General features: G+C 44.3%; 1 protein-coding gene across 1 annotated transcript in view; it reads right to left on the bottom strand.

Moving 5' to 3' along the window:
- Positions 1-7,848, bottom strand: part of PKD2 (polycystin 2, transient receptor potential cation channel) — a 57,947-nt gene extending 50,099 nt beyond the window's left edge. Inside the window, exon 1 of the mRNA XM_053922324.2 lies at positions 7,153-7,848. Coding sequence (XP_053778299.1) covers positions 7,153-7,732 — 580 coding nt within the window. The 5' untranslated portion in view covers positions 7,733-7,848. The remainder of the gene's footprint in view (positions 1-7,152) is intronic.
- Positions 7,849-14,940: the final 7,092 nt, after the last annotated feature.

Genomic DNA, 14,940 nt, shown 5'->3' with positions numbered 1-14,940 from the left:
AGGAGTCTTTAGTAAAAATTAGAAAGGTAACAGGAAATGAGGGTAGTCTAGAAGAGAGATTAAGTAATTGTGCAGACACACGAGCTCCTTCTATATGAGGGAGGACACAGCCTGGTGTGTATCCTGTTACTAAAGGTAGTACATGATGAAACTACATTGCAAATGGTATCTTTTAGGTCACCCCTGAGAAAAAGAAGTCCTGGTTGGAGCATCATTTCCCTATGGAAACATCTATCAAGTTTCTAACACACTGGCTGAAAATCTCTGCATCCATGTCTGGTCTTTAAGAAACTGTAGCAAATGACTACACTAAACATGCTTAGCTTAACAGGTTTCTAAAGTGCTGATTAACATACAATCTTTAAATTAAACGTAATAACTTTGGCGACTTTTGTCTTTGGAGAGAGTCAAGTCAGCAACCATGTTCTATATTTTCACAGATGGAAAAGTGTTGGACTGGCTGAGCAGAGATGACATAACCCTCCTTGAGCTGCTGGACAGCGTTACCGCAGTTCTGGACTGGCAGACAGACGTGGTGGCTGTCCAAACCCCCACTAATGAACAGTGTGGTAAAGTCACATTGCTGGTTACTTGGAAGAGACTTAATGTTTCTGAAAAAAGACAAACTTCTCCATCTTTTCAGTTAGATTAGGTTGCCTGTTAATGAAAGCCAACCTGCTCCCTGGTTACCTCATGCTTTTATTCCACAGACATTAACCCCTTCGATCACTGAAATTCAGAGCGACTAAAGCCACAGTCGCGCCACACAGAGAACCAGGGAAAAGCGGTGCATGGTCTTTCACTTCATGGAAATGCCTTCGTCACTAGTGTTCATGTATTTTTAAGGCTTATAATAATAAATTAGTTCTAGTCCTAAATTTGAGTCTTTCATTTCCTTTTGTTTTTTCTTCCAAATTTCCTTTAGGAAAATCAGCATCTGGATTCAAAGACACCGTGTTACACATCGTAGGTTTCACCACACTGAACGTGGAGCATAACTTATGACTAGGTCTGCTTCTGCCAAGATCTGGTAGTTGTCAAGGAATTACTCACTCAGAAGAAATGCAGCAAGCAGAATGTTTGTTCGCTGAAACTATCATATTAAAGAATTATTACAAATTTATATGACATGGAAAATTACAACTCAGAATAACAGAGAGGCAGCCAAATGTTAGGCTCAGTAGCCCTGGACACAACCACACCATTTCTTTGGGTACATTTCTATCGGAGGCCAGGCCTAAGCTATGCACGTTAAGAAATTGTTAGTCTCTTTTCCATCAGGACAGATTGTTGCCTTGCCTCACTGGGTCAGTGATTTCACTCTTTCCTGTGGTTTATAAACAATACAAACTAAGTCATAGTTCCTAATATTTATAAGTGGTACTGCTTGACCTATAAATAGAAAAAACAAACTCAAATTTTATTCAAGCTTAACTGACAACGGTCTATGGCAATTAAATTCTAGCCCTTCAATGAAACATTTCAAATGAAAAGAAACAAGTCCCTTTATTTACACTTTTATTTTACTTTTTAAAATATGTTTGAATTTTAGAAATAGAGGAAGGGAAAGAGAGAAAAAGATAAACATTAATGCGAGAAACATTGACTGGTTGCCTCCCATTCACTCCCTGACTGGGGATTGAACCCACAACCTCGGTACATGCCCTGACCAGAAATTGAACTCAGAGCCTTTTGGTACACAGGATGAAGCTCCAACCAATTGAGCCACACTGGCCAGGGCTATTTATACTTTCACATAATACACTTTCATGCATTTACTTTTCTAAATTACTCTATTTACCTCCTCAAATACTTACTACTTTAAAAGTTTTATCTAATTTCCTTACTGGGTGTGTAGGTTGAGTCTGGGTACAGGGACCTCTTTACATTTTGACAGATGAGAAAGGGCTATATCAGCAAGTAGAAAAACTGGTTGTCCTGTTGCTATGTACTTCCCATGTTTACAGAGCTAATAAAATAAGAATGGTTAAGGATAGAGTTCCAAAATGGCACCATTCTTCAAAACCAACTGTTGCCTTTACCCACAATTGTCCCAGTTGTGGAGGAAGTGCCTTCTGGGCATTCCACGTACTCGTGTTCAGTACCTAAGGCGTCTTCAGCTGTTACAGAGAATGTGCTATGCGGGGGACACTGGGCAATACCCCGCTCCCTTCCTCTTTACCAGGGTGCTTGGTTATTGCCAGAGCCCAAAGTCGGGCCATGTCATCAAGGGTGCACAGTCCCTTGTGCAGTGTTACTTGTTAATATCAACACAGAAGAACTCAGAGATGGATAATACAAAACACAAAAGACGTCCCAAATAAATAACTGACTTCGAAAAAAATGCTGCCATCTTTGCAACTATTTTATCCAAATGCTTCCAAAATCTTTTTACTTTGTAATACATAAAAAATATCAGAGAGAATGATACAGTGAAGTCCTATGTGTCTCTCACCAGCTTCAACAATTGTCAACTCAATATCAACCTCCATTCACCCCTTCCTCCCTCCCCACTATTTTGGAACTAACTGCAGCCACCGTATCATTTCATCTGTAAATATCTCAGTTCCCTGGTAAAAAATATTTGGTGTGGATCTTCTGCCTCAGATTAACCCTATCCCATGTAAAATACACTAAACCCTTATGTCTTTATTGATCAGGACAAAGGATAATGTAGGGACACGGAGTCAGAGCTGAGTTCAAATGAGGGCTCAGCCACATATCGGCTAAGACCTTCCCTAATGCCGTGAACCTCCAACTCCTCGTCTGAAAATGGGAGAGGGGTGCCTCTTTGTGGGTTGCTCTGGGAATGAGAATTATGTGTAAAGCCTGGAGAGGGGCTGGAAGAGGCCTGTCTATGCTTCAGAAGTAGGTCTATCTATAAGATGTCCCACTTCTGATGCCTTAGATGTCAGAATAGTGTAAAGACCCAAATTTGTATGCACTTTGAGTTCATTCTGAATAGCCTGACTAAACGCTCACTGCGTCTGTATCATAGGAGAACCCTGTTTCTGTGCTCAAACACATGTGGGCCTTGTTTAGACAAATGCAATCCTCCTTAACATTCATTTGAACTGCAGGGACACCTTCAGAAAGAGCTGTGACTTTTTTATAACTATGGGTCCATTTCCTAAAGAATAGTCATGACATGCCATTGGCTCCTGAATCTCGAATTCTACTCAGCCCTTTCCCGAGGTGCAGACAAACATATGTATGCCTGTTACCCACCAGTTCCGACCTGCCCATCGCACAAACTCACACTCATGTATCCCTACCTGAGATTTTCCTTTTTCTAGAAACCTATTTTCCCTGTTTGGGTTAATGGTACCAAGCCAGATACATGGGTTTCATCCTAGAACAGGATCTTAACCCTCACAGGGAGCTGGACCATAATTGTGGTGGTTCCTCTCTCTGTTTAATTTAACATCCTTCCATCCCAGCTCACATGGCCTTGTTGCACCCTTTGTCACCTCTCTCCATCCAACCTCTCCTCACCTATTTTTCCAGCAACCAGCGCCATACACCTTACCCCATTCTCTGCATTCTTGCTGGAATCATCTTCAGGTTGACATGCAATCATATCAGCCCCCTGTTTGAAGCCCCCACTGGCTTTAACTGTCTACAAGAAAAAGTATCAGAGAGCTATAGGCTTGCTTGGTCTTACTTCTGCTATTTTTCCCCTCATCCATACCCCTCTACACCTCCATCCTTCAAAACATAAATCAAGTTTAACCTCCTCTGGCCTTGCTTCTTTGAGTCCCTCCCATACATGAGGATCTGGCATTGTAATTATTTAAATATATCTCTGTTTTCTCTACTAAACTCAAAGCTCCTTGGGAGCTGGGATATTGTATGATTCATCTCTATGTCCTTAGTACTAAGCACAAAAGAGACTCTCCATAAATGTTTGTTGACTGAACAAATTTTGTTACTAGCATAACCTTATCACAGAGTACCAACCCTCCCTCAAAAAAAATCCCCACGGCAATAAAAATACATCTCATTGTTCAAAATTTGTGCAAATAAAAAGGGAAAAGGAAGAAGTGATGAAATGAGGTATGGATTAAGATGAAGGAAAGTCACAATAGCCAAAAGGTGAAAACAGCTGAAGTGTTCATCAACTGACGAACGGATAAACAGAATGTGGTACATACAATGGAATATTACTCAGCCACCAAAAGGAATGAAGTTCGGATACATGCTACAACATGGAAAAACTGGCAACACACGAACTAAGCCAGACACAAAAGGACAAATACTGTATGATACCAATAATACCTGAGATGCCTGGAATAGGGAAATCCATAGAGACAGAAAGTAGAGATTAGCAGGGGCAGGGAGGAGGGGGATGGGGAGCTGGGGCTTAATGGATAGAGTTTCTGTTTGGGATGCTGAAAAAGTTCTAGAAATGGACAGTGATGAGACAACAGAGTGAATGGAAAAGAGGTTTCTGTTTGTTTTAACAGCTTAGCCTACCCTGCCTAATACAGCTAGTACTTTATGATTTCTCCGGAAAACAAAACAAAAGCACATATGTCTAAAATAATAAACAGAAAATGACTTTACCAAGTTAGTACACAAATTCATATACAAAACATATTTGACTTTGGAAATTCAGAAAATATTGATAACTCATATAGAGTGTCAAATTGTATCTTTGAACTAAAAAGAGTTTGCTAAGACAAAAGTAAATTTTTGTTTACTTTTTTTAAAGGCACGCTGGGGGTACCTTTAAGTTTGGGGCAGTCTTTAAATTTTTCAGCCATCCTTCATTTGTTTTGGTCTGGGCCTTCAGCACCTCCTCCCTGGCTGCCTCGCACCTGGTCCTCCTGCCCCTCTCTGTAAGCGCTCCAACACAGCCTTGACTCGCATTCCCTTTCAGCAAGTTCTGCTCTGCTGAAAAACTTTCAACCACTCTGGGATACTAAGAGATACATTCTTAACCCCTTGGTTAGACACAATGCTTTCCAGAGCCAGGCCTCAAACATGTCTTCTTTACTCTCTTACTTCGGTTAAGGAGATAGATCTAGCCACACTTCAAGGAGCGAAAAGGACTACTTGGTGTCTTTCTTGGGTTCCTGTCATTATACAACACAAGAGTCTGTTGAAGCTGAAAGGGACCTGGGAGGTTCCTCTCTCATTTTATAAATGAGCACCTGAGGCCCAGGAAGTTTGAGCGTGTTGTATAAAGCCACAAAGGCAGGAGACCTCCAGGGAAGTCCCTGAGCAGCCAATCTGGAGTAATCTCTCCTACCTCTGGAAACTGAAAGTGACTTTCTGTTCTTACCCTAGAGCTCTACTTACAAAACGCTTGTGAGATTTCTGTCATTGGTATCCCACCAGGGGAAAAAAATCACAACTCACTCACAGTTATTTATTTTACTTTTCTGTGTTTGTCTAGTTAAAAGGCTCATGATTTACTATTACATATTAACTTATATGAAACCTCTCTCTCACTTCAAGGAATATTTTTAAAAGCACATTTAAAACAATGCAAAATAATACACTTGACCCTTGAACAACATAAATTTGAACGGAGCAGGTTCACTTATACCAGGATATTTTTCAGTTGACCCATCTAATTCAAAGCCCAGTTGTTCAACCGGCCGCTCTGCAGCTGGGCACCGGCACACGAGGAGGGCTGACTGTAGCCGTAACTGGAAGGGCAGTGCCCCCCACCTCCTGGTTGTCCAAGGGTCAAATGTGTATAATTTGGGGTTTGAACCTTCAAAAGTAAGTCTTTTGGTAATCTACTCACCCAGGTTATTCAAAAGGGATCTTTTGTTCCCCATCATGTTCTGAATCAAATTAACTAGCATAAGCACTAATGTAAAACAAGTAGCAAAATGTACACTTTTTAGAATTTATGATTTAATATGTAAAGTACAACATGGGAGAGACTTGTTATACATTTTACATGCCTCGGCTCATTTAATTCTTCAAAGTCAAGAACTAAATATTATGAATTAAAAATGCAAAAATTGGGGATCAAAGAGGTTAAGTAACTTGCTCAAGGTCACACAGCCAATGTGTGGTAGGACTGGGGTCTACATGCAGGCCTGACTTGGCCTTAAATCACACTGCTGTAAAAACACCTGGGTGTTTTGTGTGTGTGCTAAATTTTCAAAACTGACAGAAAGATTAGAGAAGAGAAGGGAAATTTTCACAAGAATTGAGAATGGAAACTCTTAAAAGTGGAGATTAAAATAATTCGGGTGGTAAAAGTAAATGCAACTCTTTCCCAAGGATGTCTCTGACAAAACTTTGCAAAAATAGGATTCCCATCTGCTCTTGGAAAATCTGTGTCCTCTTAACAGACACTGGCAAGTTTGAAAAACCCTTCCCTGCCGTTTGGAGAGCTGGGTGCACTGAACTAACACATTTACACACAGCTGGTATCTGGTGACTTCAATGCTTTGTTGAAATTTCAAAGAACATTAATTTAGTTGTTTAAAAACATACTTCTAAATTTAAAAAAACAATGTAACTTTTTCTGCAACTGCTTTAGAAAAATGCCTAGAATTAGAAACGGCCAAATAATAACTGTTTTCAAAGATACAATTTTATTCTATTCGCGGTGTTCTCAACAGCACCCTCTCCCAGGAACCACCACGCACATCAAAACATCAATGACAACCCAACGGCACTCCTCCCACAATTTGGGTAACACCCTGCTGTTGTTACTCTCGAGAACGGGATGAGGGGCAATGAGAGATCAAGACCCGCTGAAGACCATGGGTGCTAATATAGAATTTTCGTTTTAACTTAGTGAAATTAGCAAGTATCCAGTGTAACCACCATTAGTTGTACTATTCATTTTCCCCTACTATTAAAAAAAAAAAATCCCCAGATGTAGCCTTTCACCCTAATACGACCTTCACTAATTTCCAGAAGTAAAAAATATGCTAGCCTGACTTCTTCTAGAGAAGGACGTATCCAATAAATTTGCACCGACAATGGCGCAGCGGAATTCGGCTCTGGGTACCGGAAATAGGGCAGAATTAGCAGAGGTGGGGAATGCGCTTCCAAGGCAGGCGGCGACGCCAGGGGGATGCGAGGTGGGTCCCCGAAAAGCAAACCGCAGCGGGCGACGGCTCGGCGGGCGTCCGCGGTTCAGGTTTGAGCATCAGCCGCTGCGGATCGCGCTCTTACCTCGCAGCCCGCGAACCAGCCTCTCAGCCCAGGCCACTCGCGGCGGCTGGCCGTCCAGGGGGAGGTGGCGATGCAGCGGGTCCCCACCACCGGCCGCGCTGGGGCTCGGCGGGCTCTGGTCCTCTCGCCGGCGTCGCCTCCCGCTCGGGTGGCCGGCGCCGTGGTAGCCCCCCAAGCCCCGGCCCCGGGCGCCCGCGGAGCTCACGGCCGAGGAGGCGGCCGACCTCCGGCTGCCCGGGCGCCACTCCACGTCCATCTCCACCACCATTCCCCCTTCTTCCCCTTCCACCTCCTCCTCCTCCTCCTCCTCCTCGGCCTCGAAGCCTGGGTTGTCACGGCTCCACGCCTGCCGCGAGCACGACGAGAGAGGAGGAGACGGGGAAGCGGAGGCTCCGGCCGGGGGGTCCCGCGCGGCCGCCTGCCGGATGCGCTCCATCTCGATCTCCAGGCCCCTCTGCTCGCGGAGGCCACCCGGGGCCGCGCCGCCCGCCATCAGCCGGCCTGGGCCGGCCGCTCCGGGCGCGGGCGGCTGCTTCGCGTCCCCGGGCAGCTGCGGCTGCACGCGGCTCGAGTTCACCATCGCAGTCACTGGCGCCCCGCGCGCCCTGGCCCCGAACAGCGCTCGGCGCTGCCCGCCGCAGGAGCCATGTTCTTTTCTTCCCGGGGCCCGCCGCCCGCTGCTCCCCGCCCCCGACCTCCCCGCCGGCCCGCGTCCCCCGCCGGCCCCCTCCGCCCGCCTCCCCCTCGCCAGGCCCAGCCGCCCCGGCGCGCTCCGGCGGGAGGCGCGAGGGAGCCGCCCCCGCGGCAGGCGCGTCGGGCCAGCGGCGCCCGGGCCGGCGTTCCGACGGGAGCCGGAGTTCGCGCGCGCCCACATTCCATTCGGGTGAAAGGGTTCGGGCGGGGACGGAGTCGCTGACCCGTCCACTCTCCCGCCAGCCCGCTTTTGGGAAAAGGGCACTTGGCGCAGTCCCAGACTGCGCGCCCCCGAGATCAAGTTTGGGTCCCCGTTAACTGCCTGTCACTTCTGCCTTGATTTACCAAAGTGGAGAGTAGGGGAGAGAGAGACTTTTGCGAGGTGGTGTGAACTAGTGAAATTCACCCTCAGCTGGGGTACGAAAGCTTTTCTTCCTTTGAAAACTACCAACTACTAACGTTAACTTCCTCGGATTTTGACCCTCCTCTCCCGTCTTCTGTTGCATTTCGGATTGTTTCTTCAGTCTTTGGTTAACTCCTCTCCCCACGCTTGTGGGACCCCGTGGATTCCGCCGTGGGACTCTGAGATCGCCGGCGTTCCCAGAGTGAGCGCGTCCCCGCCCTCTCCCCGACACCCCTGCAGGGGCCTGCGCTGGCGCCTGAGTAACAGAATCTCACTTCAGGCCCCAGGTCCAGAACTTTATTACCACTCCACTGAGCACATCCACCTCTATGCTCTGCAATTGTCTGAAACTTAACTTGCCCCAAGCTAGTTATGTTTTCCCCTGCCCTGTTAAGCCTGCTTCACTTCCTTGAATCCCCAGCTGAGATTTGAGGCATTGTTGTCCTCCTCACTTTCCAAGTTACACTTCATGATAATCTCATCCCTTCTCATCCTACACCTCCTCTTCCCCAAATCTTATTACTTATGCCCCACAAATGTCTCTATGGTAGGACCTCTAGTTTCTCGTTCTCCTTGTTACTGGTTTAGTCCAAGGCCCTTATCTCATGTCTTGTTCTGTTCCACATTGAAACAACATGTGTATCCATCCCACCTCCATTCTCCACGTCCTGGGCTCCATTGTTTCCAAATTATATTCCAGAACCAAAGCTGCTCATGGCACATTGACGCTTAGACTCCTCTGGGGGCTTCTGAGAGCTTAAAAGATAAAATTTAACTTCCATAGTTTGGCTTCGTAAATTTTCGTAATCTGCTCCTGCACTCGTTTGCTAGTACTGCGGTAACAAAGGCACAGACTGGTGGCTTAAACAGCAGAAACTAATTTCCTCAGGCTGGAAGCTTGAGATCAAGGCGTTGGCAGAGTTGGTTTCTTCTGAAGCCTCTTTCCTTGGCTTGCAGATGGCAGTTCTCTTCTGCTGTCCACACACAGTCTTTTCTCTGTGTCAATGGCTTAGTCTTCTCTTCGTACAAAGACCCCAGTCATATGGGATTAGGACCTATCCTAATAGGTTCATTTTAAGCTTTTATTTATTTTATTTTATTTATTCATTTTTAGCGAGAGGGGAATAAAGAGAGGGAGAGAAACATCGATGTGAGAAAGAAACATTGATTGGTTGCCTTCTGTAAGCACTCAGAACTGGCAGCTCAGGCATGTGCCCAGAACTGGAATCAAACCAGCCATCTTTCAGATTTCGGGATGACACCCGACCAACTGAGCCACACTGGCCAGGGCCTAACTTAAATGCCTTTGAAAAACCCCGTTTCCAAATGCAGTCCCATTCTGAGGGACTGGGGGTTAGGACTTCAATATACAAACTCTTGATGGGGATACAATTCAGCCCATGACAACTTCCCATCTACTTTTCTAGCATAGTTTCCCATCCTATACATCCACTTGCAACATGTTTTTTTGCTTCCCTATGTGCTTATAATATGCTGCTTGTATTTAGGTAATCATGGCTACCTATCACCTGATCCTGCAGTTTACCTGTTCAGGTACCCATCTTCTGCTTAAGGCAGTGCTGGTGGGTTTGGAGCTCAGGCATGACTCATGCTATCCATCAATTCATCCTGAAGACCTTTCCTAGGCGTACAGAGCAGGATATGAAGCAGCTCCTGCCATCAAAAGGAGACCGACAAATAAACCACGAATAACTGTCCTGGGTCAGGGTTATGATGCCTGCAATCCAGAGATTTGCCAAGGTTGCTGAGGCCCTGCAAAGCACCCCCAGACCGCATAGTCAGTGGACTCGGAACAGACACGTGGCCGGAGGAGTGCCAGGTCTGAAATGAGAGCACAGAATCTGAGCCAAAATACTGCACTAGAGCTGGAGAATAGCTCTGGTGCAGTGTTTTAAAAACTATCAAAAGATTATCAGCATCACTTGTGGCACTTGTTGAAAATTCAGATTCTGGGTCCCCACTCCAAATTATTGATTCTGAATCTCCAGGATTTCAGGTTGAATCTTCTCTTTGGGTTCTGAGGCACCCTAAGTTTGAGAAGCACCAATATGTCCCAAATGGATGGGCTTTCATGAAACATTTACCCGGTATTCCTAGTGCTTATCACCAGTGATGCCATTACCTGGGTAGATAGAAGAAACTTCAGTGGCCCTCGAGTCAGACTTACCCTTTGGCTTGTGCCTACACTGTGCTAATCTGGAACCCTGGGTTCAGATCCTGCTCTACCATGTCCTAGCTGTGTGACCTTGGGAAAATCATTTTTCTTCCTGTGCCTATAAAAATGGAAATAGTGTTCAGGTCACAGGATTGTTGTGAGGATTAAGTGAATTAGTGCAGGCAAGACATGCAGAATTCTGTCTGGGACACAGTAAATGCTCAAGTGTTAGCTATTATTTGCTCTTAGATCTTAGTTATGATAAAAATTTTCATCTGTTTTAAATTGCGCATTTGGGAGTCTTTGTCCCAGCCAGACTATGATCTTTTTGAGGACAGAGGCTCCATGCCCACCACAGAGCGTTCTATAACACACACTTCTTGGGCAACTACCATACTCCAGGCACAACATTTGGAGAGAATGCACAATGAAACAGGTGAAGAGCCAGCCCTTCAGGAGCTTGCATTCCCCGAGTATTTGTTGAGGGAATGAATGAATCTAGTGAGGTGCCATGATTTTCAGTTACACAACTAAAACTTTGACAGAGCTTGGGGTTTCCTAATTCTTCATGTAGCGCTCATTTAACTCCCAGGTGCCAGCACTGCTTCTCTGGGCTCCAGCAGCCCTGGAAAGAATTTAAGCCCCCATGAAGCCATGACGGAGTCACAGCTCAAAGTGCTATTTTCAGATTTGTGATATTTGTTCCCAAATTTTTTTTGATTTTCCATAGTTCAAGGTTTAGAAGACAGCAGATTACTGCTTAGTGTGTCGATTTCTTGTTTGTTCTTACTATTTTTTTTAGTAGGTCTATAGTCCAGAGACCTATGGAAGAGAATCCTGAATGGGAAAACAACAATGTCAAGGAATAACAGAAAACAGAAATTAATTTAATTACTATCTATCCATTGGGTTCAAATGCTGCACTTTTACTGTGCATAGTAAATGACATTATTATTTTAGTTAGAATATGCTAAACAGAACAAAATACTATGTGGACAGATCCTTTGAGGAGTCATAATCTCATTGGAGAGATACACACACTTAGTCTAAATAACAATAGATAGCAGAATATAATTTAGTATCAAGTCACTAATGAAGGTTTTCAACTCTAAAGGGGGTTGAGAAGACAGCCTGCTGGCGTGGGTTCTATTTGACTTCATTTCATCTATGTGGTAGGTACTTCTGGGGACATGAATACAAAGTCCACCTCTTAGCCTCAGTACTACTGTGAACACTCAGAAAGGCTATTTTAAAAGGAAACTTTAAAACAGTCCAGTCTGATTTAATACTTAGTTTTTTTCATACGGCTGAGTTCTGTATTATTAGAATTGCCTGTTTGTTTCCTGTTTTGCTTTTCTTTCCAGTGTAAACCAATGAAGTAGACACAAGCTGAAGAACAATTTGGTCCGGCAGATTCCACCTTCACAAGGAGTCTTTGGCATGTGTGATGTTGCCTAGCAACCCACACAAACAAACATGTTTCTTCCTCAATTATTTTCCCAGTCCTTATTTATTCAACGAGATTGTAAAATAAATTTTTACCACTTGACATCTGAAATTATTAGAAGAAAATTTACTGTTTGGGGGCTTTATAAGAACTGCTATTCATACCAAAACTTTTACTTTATTTCTCTACTGTTGTAATAACACGAGGCTAAGATTTGTGCTTTTCTTCATGTCTGGAGTTTGGTTCGGGTGTATCCCTGCCTCTGAGAGGGTTACCGTGGCACCACTGTTGGCTGACACTGTGGTTCTGATGACCTAACCTCTCTATCTCATTTTCCTTCTTTGAATAATGAGGTTAAATATTGACCTTACTAATTCCAACATAATTTTTGTTGGAGAGGTATTGAAGGGATATTAATAAATTCATCAAGCAATTATAGAGTCTCCAATAGATGCCAAGGATCATGTTAGATTCCTAACTTCAAGGGAATCAGGGCTTAAAAGTCCAGGATGCCTGGGAACATCCTTCTTTTTAAAAAATTATATTTTATTGCTTATGCTATTACAGTTGTCCCAATTTTTCCCCCATTGCCCCCCTCCACCTGGCATGCCCCACTCCCTCAGTCAACCACCACACCATGAACAATGGTTCATGTCCATGGGTCATGCGTGTAAGTTCTTTGGCTACTCCATTTCCTATACTGTACTTTACATCCCCATGGCTATTCTGTAACTACCTATTTGTACTTCTTAATCCCCTCACCTCTTCACCCATTCCTTTACACCCCATCTGGCAACCATCCAAACATTCTCTGTTCCATGATTCTGTCTCTGTTCTTCTTATTTGCTTAGTTTCTTTTTTAGATACAATTGTTGATATATATTTATTCCATTTTATTGTTCATAGATTTAATCTTTTTCATTTTTTTTAAATAAGTCCCTTTAACATTTCATATAAAAATGGTTTCATGACAATGAATTTCTTTATTTTATTTTTCTTATCTGGGAAGTTCTTTATTAGCCCTTCAATTCTAAATGATAGCTTTGCTGGGTAGAGCAATCTTGGCTGTTGGTCCCCGCTTTTCATGGCTTTGAACATTTCTTGCCAGTCATTTCTAGCCTGCAAAGTTTCTTTTGAGAAGTCAGTTGACAGTCTTGGGGGAATTCCCCTGTAGGTAACTAACTGGTTTTCTCTTGCTGATTAAGATTCTCTCTTTATCTTTAACCTTTAGCATTCTAATTGTGATGTGTCTTGGAGGGGGCCTCTTTGCATCCATCTTGTTTGAGACTCTCTGTGCTTCCTGGATTTGCATGTCTATTTCCTTCTTCAAATCAGGGAAGTTTTCTTTCATTATTTTTAAAATAGATTTCCAATTTCTTGCTCTTTCTCTTCTCCTTCTGGCACCCACATGATGTGAATGTTGAATCACTTCAAGTTGTCCCAGAGGCTGCTCATACTATCCTCATTCCTTTTTTGGATTCTTTTTTCTTCTTCCTGTGCTGATTTGTTGTTTTTTGCTTCCTTATGTTCCTAATCATTGATTTGACTCTCAGCTTCATCCATTCTACTGTTGTTTCCCTGTAAATTGTTCTTTATTTCAATTAGTGTATCCTTCATTTCTGACTGTATCTTTTTTATGCTTTTAAGGTCCTCACTAACTAAGTTCCTTGAACATTTTTATAGCTAGTGTTTTGAACTCTGCATCTGATAGATTGCTTATCTCCATTTCATTTAGTTTGTTTTTCCTAGAGTGTGGATTTGTTTTTTCATTTGGGTCATGTTTCTTTGTATCCTCATTTTGGCAGCCTCCCTGTGTTTGTTTCTATGTATTAGGCAGAGCTGCTATGACTGCCTGTCTTGGTAGTGTGGCCTAATGTAGTTGGTGTCCTGTAGAGTCCAGCAGCACAGACACCCCCTATCATCACTCAACCCAAGCTGGGTACTTGAGGTGTGCCCTCCGTATTGGCTGAGTACATCCTCCTCTTGTAGTTGAGCCTTGATTGCTTTTGGCAGGTCAAGGGGAGGGATTTACCCAAGCCAGTCAGCTGCAAGGATTCTCTGTGACCACTGAACACCAGCCTCTACTTTCCATGGAGGACCAGCTTTGCAGGGGAAGGGTGGTGGTGCTCTGACATGGTCTGCAGCTGTGCACTGGGTACATAGGCTGTATAGTATCCCAGGATGTACAGGCTAAGGTCAGGCCCCACCTGTGTTCTGCCCGGGACCACTCTGCATGAACTATAAAGCAATATGAGATGGCTGCTACTTGTGCTGGGCTTGGAGGTTCCCAGGCTAAGCCAAGCTGTGAATCTAGGCTGGCTGTTGCTAGTGCCAGGACCAGGGCCACTTAGCAAGAGGTATGTGGTCTGAGGCTCATTGAGGCTGGTTGTTGCTTGTTTGATAGGGTTTACAAAGTTGTGAAACATGAACCAAGACTAGTCATTCATATGGGAAAGCAACTTGGGTTGGTCTACAATTAGAGTGCGATGGTATTTCTGGGTTTCTCTAGGGTGGGAAAAACAGTGTTAGCCAGGTTGATGGAGTCTGAGGTATGGCACGAGCCTGCTGGCTCTGTGGCTCTGTAAGAGGAGTGTTCAGAAAAGGGACAATGGCCTCTGCTCACCTTGATCACAGACACTTCAGTGTCTCCCAGAATGCTACTGGTGCCTTTTGAGTTGCTATCCTGGTGCTGGAGCTTATAGGGAGTGAGTCTGTATTAAGTCTGTATGTGGGTTCTTTGAGACGATTCATTTGGACTCCAGAAGTTTCTTCCACTGACTCAATCCCTGCTGGATTTTGCAGCCAGAAGTTGTGAGGACTTATCTTCTTAGCTCTGGAAACCTTGGCTGAGGGAGCTGGTGTGGGGCTGGGACTCTTCGATCCTGAGGTATCCCTCCCAAATTTTTATCTGCCACACGTGGATGTGGAACCAGCCTGTTCCACATCTCCACCCCTCCTACCAGTCTGGATGGATGTGGTTTCTTTAATTCTATTGTTGTTGTTCTACTTCTATTTAAGGATTTCTGACTGTTCTGAGTGATGGCTGTTCTAAATTTTAGTTGTAATTTT

The sequence above is a fragment of the Desmodus rotundus genome, chromosome 4 (assembly GCF_022682495.2).
Source record: "Desmodus rotundus isolate HL8 chromosome 4, HLdesRot8A.1, whole genome shotgun sequence".
Classification (NCBI taxonomy): domain Eukaryota; kingdom Metazoa; phylum Chordata; class Mammalia; order Chiroptera; family Phyllostomidae; genus Desmodus; species Desmodus rotundus.
The sequence above is the reverse complement of the archived record's forward strand: the minus strand, read 5'-3'. Positions and strand labels throughout refer to the sequence as shown.